The sequence below is a fragment of the Cherax quadricarinatus genome, chromosome 93 (assembly GCF_038502225.1).
Source record: "Cherax quadricarinatus isolate ZL_2023a chromosome 93, ASM3850222v1, whole genome shotgun sequence".
NCBI lineage: Eukaryota > Metazoa > Arthropoda > Malacostraca > Decapoda > Parastacidae > Cherax > Cherax quadricarinatus.
In genome coordinates, this window is record NC_091384.1 from 601,746 (window position 1) to 624,278 (window position 22,533).

The following is a 22,533-nucleotide window of genomic DNA, read 5'->3' on the forward strand; positions in this document are numbered from 1 at the left end:
AATTTTTTTCTTTTTTGGGTTTTTCTTTCTTTTTGGGTCACCCTGCTGGTGGGAAACGGCCAACATGTTAAAAAATATATATATAATTGTAGGTCAATGTGGTGATGCACTTCAGTCAAAGATCCTGCAACCACATCTTTGCTAGCAGACATAAGTGCCTTATGGTTTGGTTGTTCTACTCATTGCAACTGCATGGGGTTATAAAGGAGGGATTAGAGTGGTTGGGGTATAAACAGGAGGAGTTAAAGCAGTTGGGGTGAGCAGGTTCAGTGTACAGGTGGGGAGACTGGGGGACTGATGTCATGTGGAGACCAAATGGTGGAAGGGTGGGGGAAGGAGCTGGAGATTGGTGCTGGGAGGTAGAGAATGCTGGGTAATGAAGGGGTGAGGGGCTGAAGGCAAGAAGCAACAGGGCAATGTGATGATGACTGTGTAGGTGGAAGTGTCGATGACCCAGTATGAGTGGTGGTGTGTACGAAGAGTGGCTGGGGTGGGTGAGAGCAAGGTTGGTGTGGGCAATAATCAAGGTGGTTGGTGGCTACATGGCTAGGTGTGAATGAAGTGTTAGTGTGTGGGTCATGAAAACATGAGTAAGGTGTGGGTAAAGTGCTGTGGGAGTGGGACTTTGTGGGTTAGAAGCTGAGGGTGTGGTGTGATTGAAAGCATGAGTAAGGTGTAGAAGTGGGGTTGTGTGGGCTTGAAGCTATAGGGAAATACTGTGGGTGAAAGGTGTAGTTGTCGGTAGTCTGGTGTGGGTGGTCAGGTAAGGTGTGGGCATGAGGTTGTGAGGAATGTGGCTGTAAAAAAATAGTGTAGGTGAAGACGAGTGGTTGTAGAGGTAACTGAATGAGCAGATTGTGTCTGTGTGGGAAGGGAGGGGGGAAATGGATGGTATGGGTGAAGGCATGTGGCTGTGGGGAAATTATAGAGGGTAGGTTGTATGGGTGAAGGCATGTGCCTGTGGGGAAATTATAGAGGGTAGGTTGTATGGGTAGGGGTTGTAGGAGGTATGGGTGAAGTTGCTTAGTATGCAGTGAGGGCATGTGGCCACAAGGGTAAAGGGGTAAGGTTGAATTGAGCAGTTGGTGTGGGCAAGTACGTGACTGAGGTATGGTACTAGATATGTATGAACGTAGCATGAGGTATGGTATTACACACACATAAAAGAAGCCCTGAGCCTTGCTGTGTAGCCTCACTGCCAGGCCCCCACCTTCACCCATTTCCCACAGTTCCCCTTCACCCATATTCCCTCTCCACACTCCCCTTCCCACGTTTGTACCCACCTCATCCCCATTCTCCCTCACCTGCATGGGACGTACGAGTGAAAGGAATGTTGGACAACAGTGACAGCATTCACCCACAGGCCACTTTCATCCCTTCGCTCAGGCCTTCACTCACCCTTCTTCACCCAGTATCCTGTCCTCACTCAATAGCTCTCACACTCCCACCCACTAGACATAAGACAGTGGACTTGCAATGAGGCTCACTGTGAGATGGAGAAGAAAGAATGTGGTGCATGCCACAACTTCCCTTACATGCACGCCACCATGTAAACTGATTTTTTACAGCATTCATCAAAAATATGCCGCAAATTTGCAACTGGTCTTTTGGTGGAAACATGTTAACAGAGCACGTGTTATCCAACTGTCAACTGTAAATACAATACAAATATTTAACTGAGAGTTCCTTGAATGAACTTTAAACAAAATATTTTTTTTCAATAATCAGGCAGACCAAGTAGAACAAAATCTGAGTCATCATTCTCATTATATATTTCACTTAAAATTAATAACATAAATATATATAACTTAAGTCTAGAAGACACAAACAATTTTGCCACATACATCACAATTCACCTTAGTAGTTGAAACGACCTCTTTTCCCTCTGCTGCAGCCTCCTTCTCTTCTCCGGAACTAGTATTGACTACATAAGGCAATTGTCTATTGCTAGAGCATTTGCCATTTCTAGTATTAGGTTCTTGCTCTGTACCGCCTCCAAGAACAATCTTCAGGGGAGGAACCTTAGGGCCAGATTCACTCTTAACATCATCTTCAGTATCACTGCTTTCTTCACCATTTTTAGTGCTTGATGGTTTGGGGCTATTTGCCGCAGATCCTGTAGGACTTTTTCGTTCCCCAGTTACTATTGAGCTTGTTGTAGAAGTCTGCTTGGTTCCTCCTGTACCAGTACTAGTCCCTGTACTTCCACGACCACCAGATTTAACAATCTTATCTGTAGTTCCTGGTTACAATATACAAGTGTGAACATCTATTGCCTATCAAATTACAAGTTTTTTAAATTCAAATGCCATCTACTTCCAAAGCAGGGTAACCCAGAGAAGACATGTTCACCAACATTCACTCAATTGCTGTCAAATTATGCACTCTAAAGGAGGGATTTGGGATATTTGCTGTTTAGAGAGACAACTACACTGTCATATCTGCGTGCCTCTATCAATGACGTGTAAGTTTCTCTTTTTTTTTTTGGGTCACCCTGCCTCAGTGGGAGACAGCCATTGATCTGTATAATAAACACAGATCAATGATACATATGAACCCACATGGATGGGTCTTTTGAACTGTGATGTCTGCAAATTTCTGACAAGACAACTATTAAAATCAATAGTAAATATGTTACCTTTTTGGCAGGCCCCACTTATACAGCAGATTAAGTTCCAAAAGGCCCCACTTATACAGCAGATTAGGTTCCAAAAGGCCCCACTTATACAACGGTTCCAAAAGGCCCTACTTATACAGCAGATTAGGTTCCAAAAGGCCCCACTTATACAGCAGATTAGGTTCCAAAAGGCCCCACTTATACAGCAGATTAGGTTACAAAAGGCCCCACTTATACAGCAGATTAGGTTACAAAAGGCCCCACTTATACAGCAGATTAGGTTCCAAAAGGCTCCACTTATACAGCAGATTAGATTACAAAAGGCCCCACTTATACAGCAGATTAGGTTACAAAAGGCCCCACTTATACAGCAGATTAGGTTACAAAAGGCCCCACTTATACAGCAGATTAGGTTACAAAAGGCCCCACTTATACAGCAGATTAGGTTACAAACGGCCCCACTTATACAGCAGATTAAGTTACAAACTAATGCTGTAGAGCAAAACAACCTTTTTTTTTTACTTTCAAATGAATATAAAAGCCTGATAACATGTTAACACTATCATATGTTAAGTGAGAAATAGACCTAGGCCTAAAACATGCATATACAATATGTTAAGTGAGCAATAGAGCTAGGCCTAAAACATGCATATACAATACACACATCACTTACCTTAAAATATTTTCATCTTAGCTTATTGTCAATGGTGAATATATTTATTGTAGGAAGTCTGAATAAATGAGGCACTGAGAAGTGGAGCCTGCCTGTACTCTACATTTTGGTTTACCACTCCTAAGCGACTCATCCACAGTGATAGGTCAAAACATATAATACTCTTACTTTTTGCTTTAATATAAACTTCCACATGGGTTAATTTGTGTACTAACTCTTATGTATATTAACCCTTTGATTGTTTAGCCGTATAAATACGTCTTACACGCCACTGTTTCTGACGTATATATACTCATAAATTCTAACGGCTTCACATCAAGCAGGAGAAACCTGGTAGGCCCACATGTGAGAGAATGGGTCTGTGTGGTCAGTGTGCACCACATAAAAAAAATCCTGCAGCACACAGTGCATAATGAGAAAAAAAACTGACCGTTTTCTTGAATTAAAACGCCGACTTTGAGGTGTATTACAGAAATAGAGATGATTTTCATTACTTTCACGATGAAAACGACCTTGAAACTTAGCTCAAAGTAGCAGAAATGTTCGATTTTTACCAATGTTCAGGAGTAAGCAAATCACACCACACGTCTAATACACGTCAACTGGGGAGTCTAATATTCTTTCACTAGTGCACTGATATTATTTATACCATTTCTAAAATAATCCAGTAGTCTGCATACCAGTAAATTTTATATTTTTTTGTATGAATAAAAAATCAAAATAGAAAGCAATAGTATTATAAGAGGGGCCTAGAGATGTGACTAATGAACAGACAATATGTTATTTTAGTGCCAAGAATGTCTACCTTGTTTATTCTGGACCCTATTTTGAAATAGGCATCTTTTTTGATTTGCATGAAATTGGCCAAATTGCCAATTTCTGACCACTTTATTGGGTAGTTCAAATCGGTAAATGGGCGGTTTCTTGTACTCAACTGATAAATAAAATGGAGTTCTAAAGAAATAGCTATGAGTTTGGTCACCTGGAACAACGGAATTGGCTAAAAACAGGGCTCAAAGTCGGCGAAATCGCCAATACGTATATGTCACCGAGACCGCTAACTTCGCGGGAGCGTAATTCCCTGAGTTTTCGACCAAGTTTCAAACTTTTGGTGTCATTACCATCGGGAAAAGATTCTCTATCATTTCATAAGAATTTTTTTTTTTTTTTTTTCAAAAATTTTGCGACATAGAATGACAGTTTCAGAAAGGGGCCTGCGACAGTCAAAGGGTTAACGCCTCAATTCAACCCCAAACTATACTTAACAAAACCTATTAGTAATGTCTACACAACCATCTACTACATACTAGAAATCAATAATATATCAAATTTTGTCATATTTTTAATATTGGCTGCTACTAGTTTGAGCCTTAGAATATTTGAAGGTATTTGCTCTTTTATGAACACTTGAGACTAATTAGAAAATGCAAAAATTAAAAATACCTCACAGAGGAATAGTGAACAAAAACATCACCCTCAGTGTCTTCAGTCTATCTTAAAGAATATGCTCCATAAACAGGATTCCAAATCCAATTAGTAACAGTAAACTTAACTAATTCTATACCTGTTTACTGTAAACCCTTGATATAATGAACTATTAGGGGGATTCTTAGAGTGCTATATTGCAATGTTAAAAATAGTAAATAGTGCACTATATACCTAATTTAGCCCTGTACACACAATTTACAATAAACATTGAAAATAAAGGAGTTAAAAGTAAAATTTAACTAGTGGGTTTTGCCCATAATTTCAGAAGTCAATTATATCAAAGTTCGTTGAACCAAGGGTTTACTGTATGTAGCAAGCCTAATTCCATGTACAGTCCATGGTTAAACCTGATGCAATGCCTTAACTAACAGCTATCAAATGAGACATCAAAAATGATTACAAGCTCAATATAATTTTTGAGACTAAATATATACATAATATATAGTCAACACCATTCAAGGTATCTCTGCAATTTGGTTACTTTCACCTTAAATAATTCTACCAAGTCTTATTAATCATGTGGTGAAGTCTACCTATCCAGTCTAGCTAGGACTGAGGGTCTACAACACTGTCTGTGACAAGTATCTACCTATCTCTGCTTCTGGAATCTACCAACCTTGTTCAGTTTGCCATTCTGAACTGCCCACACAGTACCAGCTTGTTCTTGTAAATAATAAAGCTGTGTTAAACACTACTGTGTACCCTCGTGTATCAACAGCTGAAATGGACTCCAAAAGATGTGCACACAGACCAGGGATGTGAAGATATATATAATTTGGGAAGGAAAGAGAGGAAATAGTAAGGAAATTGCAGTGGTGAGAGAAGAGATGGGAGAGCAAGGAATGGGCAATGGCAAGAAGGCGGAAAAGGAAAAGGAATGGGCAGCAGTGAGAGGTTTAATAAATGAAAAAGGAATAGGTAGTGGTGAGATGGTAAAAAGAGAAAAGAATGGATAGTGGTGAGAGAGAGCAAGAGGTAATGGGCAGTGATAACAGAGGGAAAGTATCTTCTCCCAATAAGTCATATAATTTCCCATGATGCTTGATAAGGTACATAATTAAAGTACATACTAGCAAGTGATAAAAATAAGTGTTTATGTGGTTAAACCTAACATCACACAGTCATGCTAAATTCTATTTTTTTAAAAGGAATTTCAGTATTTAATGCCAACAGGAGAGAGGGAGATTACTTCCAGTAAAAGTAGGCCTTAAACAAGGATGTGTAATGTCACCATGGCTAACATATTTATAGACTGGGTTGTAAAAGAAGTAGGTGCTAGGATGTTGGGGAGAAGGGTAGGATTACATTATGGGGAATCAAATACAAAATGGGAGTTGACACAGTTACGTTTTGTTGATGATACTGTGCTTCTGGGAGATTCTAAAGAAAAGTTGCAAAGGTTAGTGGACAAGTTTGGGAGGGTGTGTAAAGAAAGAAAACTAAAAGTAAACATAGTTAAGTGCAAGGTGATGAGGGTCTCAAATGATTTAGGTAAAGAAAAATTGGATATCACATGGGAGGGAGGCAGTATGGAAAGTTTTTTTTTTTTTCAACAAACTAGCCATATCCCACCAAGGCAGGGTGACCAAAAAAGAAAAACTAAAGTTTCTCTTTTTAAAATTAGTAATGTATACAGAAGGGGTTACTAGCCCCTTCCTCCCGGCATTTTAGTTGCCTCTTATGACATGCATGGCTTACAAAGGAAGAATTCTGTTCCACTTCCCCATGGAGATAAAAGGAAATAAACAAGAACAAGAAATAGTAAGAAAATAAAAGAAAACCCAGATGGGTGTGTATATATATGCTTGTACATGCATGTGTAGTGTGATCTAAGTAGAAGTAGAAGTAGCAAGACGTACCTAAATACATATCTTGCATGTTTGAGACAGAAAAAAAGACACCAGCAATCCTACCATCATGTAAAACAATTACAGGTTTCTATTTTACACTCACTGGGCAGGACAGTAGTACCTCCCTGGGCGGTTACTGTCTACCAACCTACTACCTAGGTGAAAAAGTGAATCTTTTTTTTTTTAACACATCGGCCAATTTCTACCAAGGCAGGGTGGCCCGAAAAAGAAAAACTCTCATCATTCACTCCATCACTGTCTTGCCAGAGGGGTGCTTTACCCTACAGTCATAAAACTGCAACATTAACACCCCTCCTTCAGAGTGCAGACACTGTACTTCCCATCTCCAGGACTCAAGTCCGGCCTGCCGGAGTGAAAAGTGAATGTGTTCACATATTTGGGAGCAGACTTGTCAGCAGATGGGCTTATGAAGGACAAGGTTAATAACTGATGAAGGAAAAAAGATGAGTGGTGCATTGAGGTATTTATGGAGATAAAAAAAAAGTTATCCAAGGAGGCAAAGAAGGGAATGTATAGTGGTACCAACATTATATGGGTGTGAAGCATGGGTTGTAAAAGCTGTAGCAAGGAGGAGGCTGGAGGCAGTGGAGATGTCATGTCTAAGGGCAATGTGTGATGTAACTATTATGCAGAGAATCCATAGTGTGAAAATTAGGTGGTGTGGAGGGCTGAAAGAGGGGTTGTTGAGGTTATTTAGAGAGGATGGAGCAAAATAGGATGACTAGAAGTGGAGGGAAGGAAGGGTAGGGGTAATAGAGAGAGGGGGTAACAGAGGTCAGGTGTGCAAGGGGCTTGGACATACAGCTGGCATTTGTGTGTGTGTCAGATAAGAGTGAAAGGAGATGAATGGTTTTTTGGACCTGATGAGCAGGACTTGAGTCCTGGAGGTGGGAAGTACAGTGCCTGCACTTTAAGGGAGGGGTTTGGGATATTGGCTGTTTGGAGTGACATCTAAACTATCGTTCAAACCCCATAGAACAGGTGGGGTTTGAACCTGTGGCAAGCGAGTCTTAAAACTCCAAGCCATTGCATAAGCCACTCAACCAGTTGGCTCTAATAAGATTCATCCAACTAAGTACATTTGTATGAACTATAGGGAGGTATAGAAATATACAGTGGGAACTCGGTAGTCAAACAGCTCCTTACTCAAACAATTTGGTACGTATCTGAACCCTCTGTTTGGTAAAAATATTGCTCAGTAGTCGGCCATTTGCTCGCCGCTCAACCAAACAAATACGACCTGCCAAAACCTCGCTGTAAACTATTTCGTATTTCTTCACATTTTTTGGTGTTTTTTATATTATTTGTATAAATAAATCACTATGGGGCCAAGAAAATTGGCCGGGAAAAATTCATTCGGTACTCAAACAGATCGGTACTCCAACAGCTTTCTTGAATGAATTAATTTCGGGTACTGAGGATCCACTGTACCTAGTTAGACGAATCTTATTTTCAGCCAGCAGGCCGAGTAGCTTACAAAATGGCTTGCAGTTTTAGGACTCGCCAGCAGGCCGAGTAGCTTACAAAATGGCCTGCAGTTTTAGGACTCGCCAGCAGGCCGAGTAGCTTACAAAATGGCCTGCAGTTTTAGGACTCGCCAGCAGGCCGAGTAGCTTACAAAATGGCCTGCAGTTTTAGGACTCGCTTGCCATTTATTAGATCCCCACCAGTTGCATGGTTTTTTTTAATCGTGTTATTACAATTTCGAGCCATTATTTCGCCTTGTATCTTTATCTAAAACATGATTTTTTTTTTTCATCAAACCAGCCATATCCCACCGAGGCGGGGTGGCCCAAAAAGAAAAACAAAAGTTTCTCTTTTTAAATTTAGTAATTTACACAGGAGAAGGGGTTACTAGCCCCTTGCTCCCGGCATTTTAGTTGCCTCTTACAACACGCATGGCTTACAGAGGAAGAATTCTGTTCCACTTCCCCATGGAGATAGCAGGAAATAAACAAGAACAAGAACTAGAAAGAAAATAGCAGGAAACCCAGAGAGGTGTGTATATATATATATGCTTGTACATGTATGTGTAGTGTGACCTAAGTGTAAGTAGAAGTAGCAAGACGTACCTGAAATCTTGCATGTTTATGAGACAGAAAAAAGACACAAGCAATCCTACAGACTTTCGTTTTACACTCACTTGGCAGGACGATAGTATCTCCCTGGGCGGTTGCTGTTTACCAACCTACTACCTATAACATGATTTATATGTTGTATAAAAGGATAAGAACAGCAGATATAGGTGAGCACCAATTTTTTTTTCATTGATTTGTGATGTAACATTTAGTCCTGGAAATTTTCCAATAGATTTTTAGTCGCTTAGATCAGATGAACCATTAGCTAAGAACACAGACGTATTTGATTCAATTTATCAATATTTAACTGCACAATTTCTTTCATTCCCCTAAGCATACCTGATACTTCAACTGCAGTCCTTCACTTTCATTTACAGTACAGCACGTGCTTCAATTATGACAATAATGTACAGTGGACCCCCGGTTATCGGCTGTAATCCGTTCCTGAAGGTCGGCCGATAACCAAAATGGCCGATAACCGAATTAATATTTCCCATAAGAATTAATGGAAATAAAATTAATTCGTTCCCAACAAAAACATTCACAAAATTTTTTTTTTTTTTTTTACAATTATGTAAGTATTACATACCTTTATTGAAGGCTAATGCTGGCTTCTGGAAGATAGGGAGGAGGAAAGTGGGAGGAGTTAGTGTTTGGAAGGGGAATCCCCCTCCATGAAGACTTTAGGTAGTAATGCCTTCTCTGGGGTTACTTCCCTTCTCTGTCTTATAATGCCACTAGAACCAGCTTGAGAGTCACTGGACCCGTCTCACAAAATAACTGTCCAGAATGCTCTATTTCTGGCGTCTCTAAGATTTCCCTGAAGTGGGACAGGGTTTTGTCACTAAACATGTTACAGATATGGCTTGTTTCAGCTTTGTCTGGGTGGTGTTTCTCTACAAAAGCTTGCACCATGGTCCACATTGCACACGCCTCTTTAATCTCTGAAAAAGGCACCTCCTTCACTCCCACTTCCTCCTCCTCTGAAGCAAGTTCCTCAGCTGCAATCTGTTGCTGTTCAAGTTGAAGCTCTTGCAGCTCTTCAGTGGTAAGCTCTACCCTGTGGTCCTCCTCCAACTCTTCCACATCCTCACCACTCACCTCCAACCCCAGGGACTTCCCCAAAGACACAATAGAGTCCACAGGGTCGGCAGGGTCAGGGCGAGTCTCACACCCTTCAAAATCCCTCTCTTGGACACAATCTGGCCACAGTTTTCTCCAAGCAGAGTTCAAAGTCCTGGAAGTCACTCCCTCCCAAGGCTTATGCAATGGAGGATATTGAAGTGATTCCTCCACAACTCTCTTAGGGTCAACTGAGTGTCCGAGGTCACTTCAAAGCACTTTTGAAACACTGCTTTTGTGTAAGAGTTTTTTGAAGTTAGAAATGACCTGCTGGTCCATGGGCTGGAGAAGGAGTGGTGTTAGGAGGCAAGAAATTCACTTTTATATAACTGAAGTCCCTAAACACTTGGTCTTCCAAGTCTGGAGGATGTGCATGAGCACTGTCCAGTAACAGGAGGTACTTGAATGGCAGTTTCTTTTCCAGGAGGTATTTTTTTCACACTTGGGCCAAACACATCATTAACCCACTCTTTGAAAATTTGCCTTGTGACCCATGCCTTATGATTAGCTTTCCACATCACACACAATCTATTCTTCATGACAGTGTTTTCTTAAACACTCTGAGATTTTCTGAGTGATACACAAGTAAAGGATTCACTTTGAAATCCCCACTAACATTACCACACAACAAAAGAGCAAGCCTGTCTTTCATAGGCTTGTGCCCTGGCAGTGCCTTTTCCTCCTGGGTAATGTAGGTCCTCTTTGGCATTTTCTTCCAAAACAGGCCTGTTTCACCACAACTGAAAACTTGTTGGGGTTTGAATTCTTCAGCCTTTACATAGTTCTGGAATTTGTGAACATGCTGTACATTTGTCAGAACTTGCAGCCTCACCATGCCTTACAACACTGTGTATGCCACTACGCTTCTTAAATCTATTAAACCATCCTTTGCTGACCCTAAATTCACAAACTGCAGCACTTGTTCCAGGCATTTTCTTTGCAAGATCCTCATGCAACTGCTTTGCCTTCTCACAAATAGTAGACTCCACTACACTGTCTCCCACTAATTCTTTTTCCTTAATCCACAATAATAATAACTTTTCCATCTCTTCCATTATTGGTGTCCTTTGTTTAGTTAGAAAAGTTACTCCTTTTGCAGCATTAGCATCTTTGATTTGTTCTTCTTTGCCAGGATGGATGTAATTGTTGATTTATTCTTGCTGTACATCCTGGCAAGTTCCATCACCTTCATACCACTCTCAAACTTTTCAATCACTTCATGCTTAAATTCCATGGTGTTTCTCACTTTCTTTACCACAGGAACTTTACGAGGAACTTTCTTTGGAGCCATGGTTACTTATTTCACAGTTGCACTGCAAGAAAATCCACTAAAAACAATGGTAAACAAGTAAAATGTTTGGATGTATGAGCAGAAGCCTCTTCAGCCACCGAGAGACAAAGCCAAACTGATGCGCAAGCTGCCCCAGCCGGCTGATGGACGCATCCAAAACCGCCGATAACCGAGCAAACGGCCGATAACTGGGTGCCGAAAAACCCGCCGATAACCGAGTTGGCCGATAACCAAATCAGCCGATAACCGGGGATCCACTGTATTACTTAAAATTTTTCCCAAGTTGATTATTAGGAACTCAGAACTTTGTGTTCCAGAGCCATAAAACTATTCTATATGTAATTTCATTTAACTATTTGCAAAGAATATTTAACAAATATTTTACTGTTTCTTTTCCTTACTAGTGTACAATATGGTGTGAAACAATTGAGAAAATTAAACTTAAAAAGTCAAGCCATAATTCACCTGGCCAGGTGTTTTTCTTTTCACCCAGTGAAAGATACTTAAGCTGAAGACCAATCATAAAGTTTTATTCAAAATATACTCATTGGATTTCCCATGCCTAATTCTATTTTCTTTCTAGTCATTCTTTCTTATAAATGTCAATGTATATAAGTTCACAGTGATGCTTAAAAAAAAAAATGCTTGAAGGCACATGAACTCTGTGGTGCAGCAATGTTTACTAACAGTTGCACCACCATTATCTGTTCCTGTGTCCTCTGTCCGTCGTGGTTATAAGTGTTCCCGTGTATTGGAAAAGCAAGTGCATGTTTGCAAGTCATTAGCTAATTCCAAAGTGCATATGTTAAAAGTGGAACATCACAAGTCGAAACATCATAAGTCATTGACATTCTGTATTACATTCATTTATACATCATATTTACCACATTATTCATGGATTTCCACGCATGCACGCACGCACGCATGCACACACACGCATGCACACACACGCATGCACACACACGCATGCACACACACACGAAGCAAAGTGATATCCTCTAGCAGGGTGTAACCAATTAAGATTTTCCCACAAAACATACCAGTAGGTCGGCCACCTCCTCTTCCTACTCCCTTGGTAGCTTCTTTGACATCTTCTTTTCTCCTCTTCTTTCTTGCCTCCTCATCATCTTCAGGTTCTGCTTCTCTGCCCCTTTTATCTCCCTTGTCTTCTATAGTAGCTACTTCTGCTCTTGTCCCTGCTCCTTTATCATCATCTTCCTCAACTCTGCCATCGTCTTTGCTACACTTAAATTCATAAACATCTTCACTGCTTTCCATTATGTTTCTGAAAATCATTTACATCATATAGGCTCTACGTATAATAAGGCATTTTATAATGTAGAAAATACTTACAAGGTACTGTATTATACTCAGAAAATTTTTTAATCCTGAATCATTTATGGGAAAGCAACACCATGAGAAGAGTATTAAGTAATTATTCAAAGATTAAACCAATTATTTGCTTTATTCTTTTAAACTCTGACCCAAATATGTTAAACATAGCAGATGATTCACCTAGCAAATATGTAATACAGTAATTTGGACAACATCAAACAAATTTTTAACACAAATTATCTACAATGTACATACCACAGTACTACAAATTCAACAATTCAAAAACTTATTGGCTCTAAATTTCTGTTTGAATAAATTCAAATAATCAAAATTGCTGATAGCTCTGAAGTTTTGAAATGTTGTTGCTATTTGCTTTTTGATCGGCTGCACCCAGAGTCTGAACAGGTGACTGTCATTTAAAGCTGGCTGGACCGTATTTTACTTTCAAAATTACTTCCAAGGGCAGTGCAGTGCCTGGCAAGAAAAGCCCAAGGGACTGTACCAGAGGCCATCTTGCTCTCTCCATTCTAGGGCATAAGTTACCATAGATTGTTTGATCTCACATCAGTCATCTGCACCAAAGTAGGGTAACCAGAAAATGTTAAGTAAAAGGACACAAATGCAATTAATGCGACATTTTATTGTGGCAACATTTCGCTCTCCAGGAGCTTTGTCAAGCCATTACAAAAAATACATGGACACAGAGGGTATATATAGGCTTGGAGTGAGGTGTAGTACAAGTAGAGGTAGTAGTGTGGTGGAAAAGTCAGCTGTCTCATGTAACAGCTGACTTCCAGCAGGCGTGCATGAGTGTGTTCGATAGGAGTGAATGGAGACGAATGGTATTTGGGACCTGACGATCTGTTGGAGTGTGAGCATGGTAATATTTAGTGAAGGGATTCAGTAAAAGTAGGCCTTAGACAGGGATGTGTGATGTCACCGTGGTTGTTTAATATATTTATAGATGGGGTTGTAAGAGAAGTAAATGCGAGGGTCTTGGCAAGAGGCGTGGAGTTAAAAGATAAAGAATCACACACAAAGTGGGAGTTGTCACAGCTGCTCTTTGCTGATGACACTGTGCTCTTGGGAGATTCTGAAGAGAAGTTGCAGAGATTGGTGGATGAATTTGGTAGGGTGTGCAAAAGAAGAAAATTAAAGGTGAATACAGGAAAGAGTAAGGTTATGAGGATAACAAAAAGATTAGGTGATGAAAGATTGAATATCAGATTGGAGGGAGAGAGTATGGAGGAGGTGAACGTATTCAGATATTTGGGAGTGGACGTGTCAGTGGATGGGTCTATGAAAGATGAGGTGAATCATAGAATTGATGAGGGAAAAAGAGTGAGTGGTGCACTTAGGAGTCTGTGGAGACAAAGAACTTTGTCCTTGGAGGCAAAGAGGGGAATGTATGAGAGTATAGTTTTACCAACGCTCTTATATGGGTGTGAAGCGTGGGTGATGAATGTTGCAGCGAGGAGAAGGCTGGAGGCAGTGGAGATGTCATGTCTGAGGGCAATGTGTGGTGTGAATATAATGCAGAGAATTCGTAGTGTGGAAGTTAGGAGAAGGTGTGGGATTACCAAAACTGTTGTCCAGAGGGCTGAGGAAGGGTTGTTGAGGTGGTTCGGACATGTAGAGAGAATGGAGCGAAACAGAATGACTTCAAGAGTGTATCAGTCTGTAGTGGAAGGAAGGCGGGGTAGGGGTCGGCCTAGGAAAGGTTGGAGGGAGGGGGTAAAGGAGGTTTTGTGTGCGAGGGGCTTGGACTTCCAGCAGGCATGCGTGAGCGTGTTTGATAGGAATGAATGGAGACAAATGGTTTTTAATACTTGACGTGCTGTTGGAGTGTGAGCAAAGTAACATTTATGAAGGGATTCAGGGAAACCGACAGGCCGGACTTGAGTCCTGGAGATGGGAAGTACAGTGCCTGCACTCTGAAGGAGGGGTGTTAATGTTGCAGTTTAAAAACTGTAGTGTAAAGCACCCTTCTGGCAAGACAGTGATGGAGTGAATGATGGTGAAAGTTTTTCTTTTTCGGGCCACCCTGCCTTGGTGGGAATCGGCCAGTGTGATAAAAAAAAAAAAAATTCAGGGAAACCAGTTATTTTTATTTAGCCGGACTCGAGTCCTGGAAATGGGAAGTACAATGCCTGCACTCTAAAGGAGGGGTTTGGGATATTAGCAGTTTGGAGGGATATGTTGTGTATCTTTATATGTATATGCTTCTAAACTGTTGTGTTCTGAGCACCTCTGCAAAAACAGTGATTATGTGTGAGTGAGGTGAGTGTGTTGAATGATGATGAAAGTATTTTCTTTTTGGGGATTTTCTTTCTTTTTGGGTCACCCTGCATCGATGGGAGACAGCCGACTTGTTAAAAAAAAGCCTTTAAAGAACCTTTACCTAGATTTTTGAAGGTCATCCTTATGTTAGCCAGCTTAGCACATGTCAATGATGACATGCTTATATGTAATTCAGGAAAGATCTTTAGTCTTTAACTCTTACAACCCAGTCTGAGGCCAGGTTTGCTTGTTAACTGCCTGTTCAACTACACTGTTGCTTTTAGTGGCCTGCTTACCCACATGGCCATCAGAGCTTGGCTGATCTGGTGCTTGAAGGCAGTGGTCTAGTTTTTCTTGAAAACATCAAGCTTTGTTTCAGGCACATTTCTGATATTTTAAAATAGATTACAGTGTTGAGACACCAATGTTGACATTGTTCTCCAATGTGCCTATGGTGTTTCTGTTTCACTGGTAAACACCAGTCATTCAACACCTTAAGTGAATGATGGTGAATGATTTTCCTTCTTTGGGTCACCCTACCTTGATGAGAAAAGGCCAATATTGTTAAATATATAAGAAAAACACCAGAATAGCTCTGTTCTTGTGAATACAAATAAGTAATAGGTAATTACATGTACATTCCACTTACTTGTCGTGTGGTTTGGGCTTCTCTGGTGAGCGTGCAACACTATTAGGTAAACGGAGAGTAACTCTTGGTGACCCGGGTCCGCCTCCAGGCTTTTCCTCTGAAGATTTGTTGGCAGGAGGAGTCCGCCTAGACATACTTGTGCAACTGCCACCTGATTGGGAAACAATAAACATTAACTTCAACAAAAGAGGAGGGTGGGGGGGGGAAAAAGAAAAAGGGGAAGAGATGGAGGAAAACAGGGAGACAGAGCAGGAGGAGTGAGAAATAAGCACTTTTTGATATATTGTTGAAAAATAGTAAAGATGCAACAAGCAATTATACACAAGAGTTCCTCTTTCAACAAACCGGCCGCATCCCACCGAGGCAGGGTGGCCCAAAAAGAAAAACAAAAGCCTCTCTTTTTAAATTTAGTAATTTATACATGAGAAGGGGTTACTAGCCCCTTGCTCCCAGCATTTTAGTAGCCTCTTACAACACGCATGGCTTATGGAGGAAGAATTCTGTTCCCCTTCCCCATCGAGATAAGAGGAAATAAACAAGAACTAGAAAGAAAATAGCAGAAAACCCAGAAGGGTGTGTGTATATATATATATGCTTCTATATGTATGTGTAGTGTGACCTAAGTGTAAGTAGAAGTGGCAAGACGTACCTGAAATCTTGCATGTTTATGAGACAGAAAAAAAGGACACCAGCAATCCAACCATCATGTAAAACAATTACAGGCTTTCATTTTACACTCACTTGGCAGGATGGTAGTACCTCCCTGGGCAGTTGCTGTCTACCAACCTACTACCTAGGACATTAGAGTTCTTTCTTTCTTTCAACACACCGGCCGTATCCCACCGAGGCGGGGTGGCCCAAAAGGAAAAACGAAAGTTTCTCCTTTTACATTTAGTAATATATACAGGAGAAGAGGTTACTAGCCCCTTGCTCCCGGCATTTTAGTCGCCTCTTACAACACGCATGGCTTACGGAGGAAGAATTCTGTTCCACTTCCCCATGGAGGTAAGAGGAAATAAACAAGAACAAGAACTAGTTAGAAAAATGGAAGAAAACCCAGAGGGGTGTGTATATACATATATGCTTGTACATGTATGTGTAGTGTGACCTGAGTGTAAGTAGAAGTAGCAAGACGTACCTGAAATCTTGCATGTTTATGAGACAGAAAAAAAGGACACCAGCAATCCAACCATCATGTAAAACAATTACAGGCTTTCATTTTACACTCACTTGGCAGGATGGTAGTACCTCCCTGGGCAGTTGCTGTCTACCAACCTACTACCTAGGACATTAGAGTTCTTTCTTTCTTTCAACACACCGGCCGTATCCCACCGAGGCGGGGTGGCCCAAAAGGAAAAACGAAAGTTTCTCCTTTTACATTTAGTAATATATACAGGAAAAGAGGTTACTAGCCCCTTGCTCCCGGCATTTTAGTCGCCTCTTACAACACGCATGGCTTACGGAGGAAGAATTCTGTTCCACTTCCCCATGGAGGTAAGAGGAAATAAACAAGAACAAGAACTAGTTAGAAAAATGGAAGAAAACCCAGAGGGGTGTGTATATACAGAGTAAGTAGGCAAGATGTACCTGTGTGTATATACATATATGCTTGTACATGTATGTGTAGTGTGACCTGAGTGTAAGTAGAAGTAGCAAGATGTACCTGAAATCTTGCATGTTTATGAGACAGAAAAAAAGGACACCAGCAATCCAACCATCATGTAAAACAATTACAGGCTTTCATTTTACACTCACTTGGCAGGATGGTAGTACCTCCCTGGGCAGTTGCTGTCTACCAACCTACTACCTAGGACATTAGAGTTATACTTCAATATTATGTGTTAATGTTTTGGGTTTCACTTCTATCCTTTTTCCCTTCCAGACTCAGACCAGGCATCCTAAACTGTTCCCATAGGCATTAATGTTTCAGGTGATCAACATTCCTGCAGTTTGGTCTCAGACTAAGAATCCTAAATTGGAAAGGAAAAAGTAATGAAAAATATTAACAACAACACAGTCAATTAAATAAGAGAAGTGTATAGTGAATGTAAGGAGAAATTTTAAGGTTTACTTGCTATCTTACATCTTCATAAGACAAAAAGAGAAGACCAGCAATCCTGACCAAGTACAAAACATTTAACAGGCTTTCATTTCACTCAAATGACAGGACAGTGGTACCTGTCATAATAGTGAAACATAAGTCTAGTAAAATGCCTTTTAAATAAAGGCTTACTGTTTATATCTTTGATTTACTGTGTTGGCTTACTGCCTACCTTTCATTAAAGAAAAAGTAGTCTGGTAAGTGTTTTGCACTCTGCCAGAATTTTTAGTCTCGACATACAAGGAATATTAGAGTAACATAACATACGGTCATAATTCTCGTGACATCTGTGACACTAGTACACCAGGAAATACTGTATGAGAAATGATAAACAATTTTTGCATCTACAGTAGCATGTGAGAATGTAAATAAAAGAAAACCTTTTCTCAAAAATGCTTATGATAGGGAACAACGATGAAATTTGGATAAAAGTACTACTTATCATAACTTAAAAATTTTTAAAAGTTATACTATAGAGATGGTGACAAATTACAAATTGCCAAATAAGAGAGGCAAGGCCATCCCTTAACAGATAATTTCTGAAACACCACTTCTACTAAGTCATTAAATGAAATTCTGATCTTACTCTTGAAATGTTGAGGGAGTTCGTCACCGGAAGATGCACACAATTCCTGGATATGTCCACGAGCTGCAGCTTCTATCAATGATGCAATGCCTGGTGAGCGACAAACGTCTCGAGGGCTTTTACCTCGTCTGTTCACAACGTCAACTCCAGCACCACACCTTAACAGCAGCCGCACCAGCTAAGTTAAAAACGATTGTTTGCATAACAGCAAAATAACACTAATTATTCACCTGTACATTATATTATTTTTTAAACACACCGATGGTCTCCCACCAAGGCAGGGTCCTAAAAAGAAAAACAGAAGTCTTTCTTTTAAAAATTAGTACATAATTTATACAGGAGAAGGGGTTACTAACCCCTTGATCCTGGCATTTTTGTCATCTCTTTACGGCACATATGGCTTGCGGAGGAAGAATTATTTTCCACTTCCCCATGAAGATAAGAGAAAATAAAGAACAAGAGCTATTAAGAAAATAGAGGAAAACCCAGATGGGTGTGTGTATACAGCCCCTCCTCACTTACGGACGGAGTTCCATTCCTAAGACCACACTGGTCAACAAATTCATCATTAAGTGAGGAGCATACTAGAATGGTAGCAGGTTTGTATCAACCATCTTTGATAGTTTTAATGTCACCTTTGCACCATTTATAACATTTCTGATATATTTTTTAAATGTTTATACAGTAGTGTACATTATATATATGTACATTACTTAGGTATGCATACTGGTCAGAGAACTCGTCCTAAGTCCAAATCGTCGTTAACGAGTACATCTCTAAGTGAGGAGAGGCTGTATATATGCATGTGCATGCATGTGTAATGTTGCCTAAGCGTAAGTAGAAGTAGCATACACTCACTTGGCAAGACAGTAGTACCTCCCTGGGTGGTTGTTGTCTACCAACCTACTACCACAGGATGGTAGTACCTCCCTGGATAGTTGCTGTCTACCAACCTACTACCACAGGATAGTCGTACCTCACTGGGTGGTTGCTGTCTACCAACCTACTACCACAGGACAGTAGTACCTCCCTGGATGGTTGCTGTCTACCAACCTACTACCACAGGATGGTCGTACCTCACTGGGTGGTTGCTGTCTACCAACCTACTACCACAGGACAGTAGTACCTCCCTAGATGGTTGCTGTCTACCAACCTACTACCACAGGATGGTAGTATCTCCCTGGGTAGTTGCTGTCTACCAACCTACTACCACAGGACGGTAGTACCTCCCTGGGTAGTTGCTGTCTACCAACCTACTACCTAGGACTATATTATTACTTGCAATAAAAATAATTTTCAAAACTAAATATCAGCAGCAGCACAGAGAATCAGCAAACTTGCTTTTGACTTTATATTTTTTCATACAAAATACCCAATTATTATTTAGCAAGGAATTTGGCCAACAAATAAAGTCACAGTAAAATCAGTGCTACTGGGTAAATTATGGTGAATGTTTCCTTCTTTAGGTTACTCTTATCCTATTAAGAAATGGCCCAAGTTGTAAAAAAAATTACAAAAAATAATGCCCTTAAATACTCAAGAAGAGCAATAAAGTGCATGTTAAAAAAAAAGTGAACTCTGGGATATAGCCTTTCCTAGTGCAATACCTTGAAATGATTGTTGATACAGGCATCGTGTAGTGGAGTATCGTTGTCCAAACCTTTGGCATTAACGTCTGCTCCTGCTTCAATTAACAATTTGGACACGTCATAGTATCCTCGATTACATGCTTCATGAAGTGCACTCCAGCCTGATGGAAAATTCATTACTACATTAAACTAAATGAAAAACTAAAATTAAATACTATTTATATAAACCTTTTGCTCCATCACTGTGGGGCAGTGAAAGGCAAACTAAGAACTGTAACAAAATACACAGGAAAGTAAAAAAAAAAAAAAAAACATAATTGGCCCCCAAAATTTTTTAGGGTTTTGAATTCACAGTTTGATTTTTACTGATGAGCAACCTGCAAATGAATATGATTTGTAGTGCCCATTTTTGGAGGCATGGCATACAACCTAAATTTAAAAGTAATCATTAAACAAATGAAAAAACATTCCCATAAGCTACAATACAGAGTTTTACAAGACTGGATGACATTAGTTAGTATACATAGAAAGTTCCTGGTTATGCACAGCACTTCAGACAAGCTAAAATTTAAAACAAATATAACTTTTTTTTTAACATGCTGCCATCTCCCATTGAGGCAGGGTGACCCAAAACAAGAAACACTTTCACCATCATTCACACTATCACTGTCTTGCCAGAGGCTAGCAGATACAACAGTTTAGATGTCGCTCTAAACAGCAAATATCTAGACTCCTCCTCCTGAGTGCAGGCACTGTACTTTCTACCTCCAGGACTTAAGTCCAGCTAACCAGTCCCTGAATTACTTCACAAAATATTACTCCGCTCACACTCCAACAGCTCATCAAGCCCCAAAAACTATTCATCGACACTCACTCCTATCTAATATGCTCACACATGCCTGCTGTATGTCCAAGCCCCTTGCACACAAAACCTTCTTTACCCCTCCCTCCATATTAGATCAAATATACACTGCACATACAGTATATGTATACAAAGACCTCAAAGAGCCCTAATTCCAATGAAGGTAACAATCATACACACACATGAAAGTAGATTAAAAAAGTAGCAACATGGTACTTGATAATAAAAAATCAAACAAGTCCAGCCAAATAATATATACCTTTGATATACCTTTGAAGAATTTCGAGAGTATATCTCCTCTCTGAGCCCGGCCATGGGCCAGGCTCGTCTGGTCAACCAGGCTGTTGCTGCTAGAGGCCCGCTGCCCCACATATCCATCACAGCCTGGTTGATCTGGCACCTGGTGAAGATCCTTGTCTAGTTTCTTCTTGAAGGCTTCAACACTTGTTCCAGCAGTGTTTCTGATATCTTCTGGTAAGAGGTTGAAAAGTCTGGGACTTCGGATGTTGATACAGCGTTCCCTTATTGTCCCCACCGCACCCGTGCTCCTCACTGGGTTTATTTTACACTTCCTCCTATATCTCTCACTCCAGTATGTTGTTATGGCAGTGTGTAGATTTGGGACCAAGCCCTCGAGTACCTTCCAGGTATATATTATCATGTACCTCTCTCTCCTCCGCTCCAATGAGTACATGTTCAAGACTTGCAGGCGTTCCCAGTAGTTTAGGTGCTTTACTGGCTCAGTGTGGGATATGTTCTCAAGTACAGGAGGGGTGTTAATGTTGCAGTTTAAAAACTGTAGTGTAAAGCACCCTTCTGGCAAGACAGTAATGGAGTGAATGATGGTGAAAGTTTTTCTTTTTCGGGCCACCCTGCCTTGGTGGGAATCGGCAAGTGTGATAATAAAAAAAATAGAAAATAAATAAAAAAATAATTTAATAGAGATAATGAATAATTTCAGTAACGAATATTGAAACGGTGGTGGTCACATAGGGAAGCCAATACAAACTGTTGTGGGTATTTACTAAAAAAAGATATGGGGTAAGTGATTCAACTCTAGCATCTATACACACAGTGCCAGCTTTAGCTTAGTTTTAAATCAATTCACGCATGCATGCACGCGTGTGCATGCATGCGTGTGCACACACATGAACGTAAACACATAATTATATACATGTAAATGGTTATTATTGGTAAAATATTTTAAGAATAATGTATTTGATATATTATAGATAACGAGTAGTACAACAGTACAGTGGTCCCTTTGTTTATAATATAGCTGAAGGAGTGCAGTGTAAGCAGTTATTATGTATACCTGCAGACAAGGAAACCAGAGGCTGGATGGACAGCATGACTGTGAACACAATCAGGTAAGACAAATATTATTACTTCAGCACGTCACGTACAACTACATCACTGAGGTCAGCGTTCCTCATGTAGTTCTATGTCATGAGCTCAGATCACTCGGATAAGCAGTAAATTTTAGCCTAGATACGAGAGAATGGATCTGTCTGGAGTGTGTGGACAGTATAAATCCCGCCCCATACACTGCACGATGGATGAAACTACTCTTATGTTTATGGTTTAAATAGCAAATTTGTGATATTTTTTTAGATGATTTTTATAGCTTTATTGGCTGTTTCTTGGTATATTTGATAAGACTGAAAGACTTACTAATGAAATTATGGGCTCTGGTGGCCTGGTGGCTAACACTCTCGCTTCACACGGCGAGGGCCTGGGTTCGATTCCCAGCCAGAGTAGAAACATTGGGCGTGTTTCTTTCCACCTGTTGTCTATGTTACCCATCAGTAAAATGGGTACCTGGGTGTTAGTCGACTGGTGTGGGTCGCATCCTGGGACACTGACCTAATTTGCCCGAGATGTGGAGCATAACAAGGGGCTTTCCATATAGTAGTATGTCATTGTTGTCAGCTAGGACTGTATACCTTGTACATGTACTTGTAGTAAATAAATAAATATAGATAGCCCAA

At 40.3% G+C, this 22,533-nt stretch overlaps 1 protein-coding gene across 11 annotated transcripts in view; it reads right to left on the reverse strand.

Annotated features, from left to right (window-relative positions):
- Positions 1-22,533, reverse strand: part of LOC128703500 (ankyrin repeat domain-containing protein 11) — a 77,164-nt gene that overhangs the window by 45,989 nt on the left and 8,642 nt on the right. For 9 of the 11 annotated variants that reach the window (XM_070104542.1, XM_070104548.1, XM_070104550.1 and 6 more), the window contains exons 5-9: positions 19,699-19,841; positions 18,092-18,269; positions 15,405-15,555; positions 12,181-12,425; positions 1,845-2,242 (exon numbers count right to left, since the gene is read on the reverse strand). In XM_070104542.1, the coding sequence (XP_069960643.1) occupies positions 1,845-2,242; positions 12,181-12,425; positions 15,405-15,555; positions 18,092-18,269; positions 19,699-19,841 (1,115 nt within the window). The remainder of the gene's footprint in view (positions 1-1,844; positions 2,243-12,180; positions 12,426-15,404; positions 15,556-18,091; positions 18,270-19,698; positions 19,842-22,533) is intronic. The other 2 variants (XM_070104549.1, XM_070104546.1) reach the window with 1 other exon arrangement.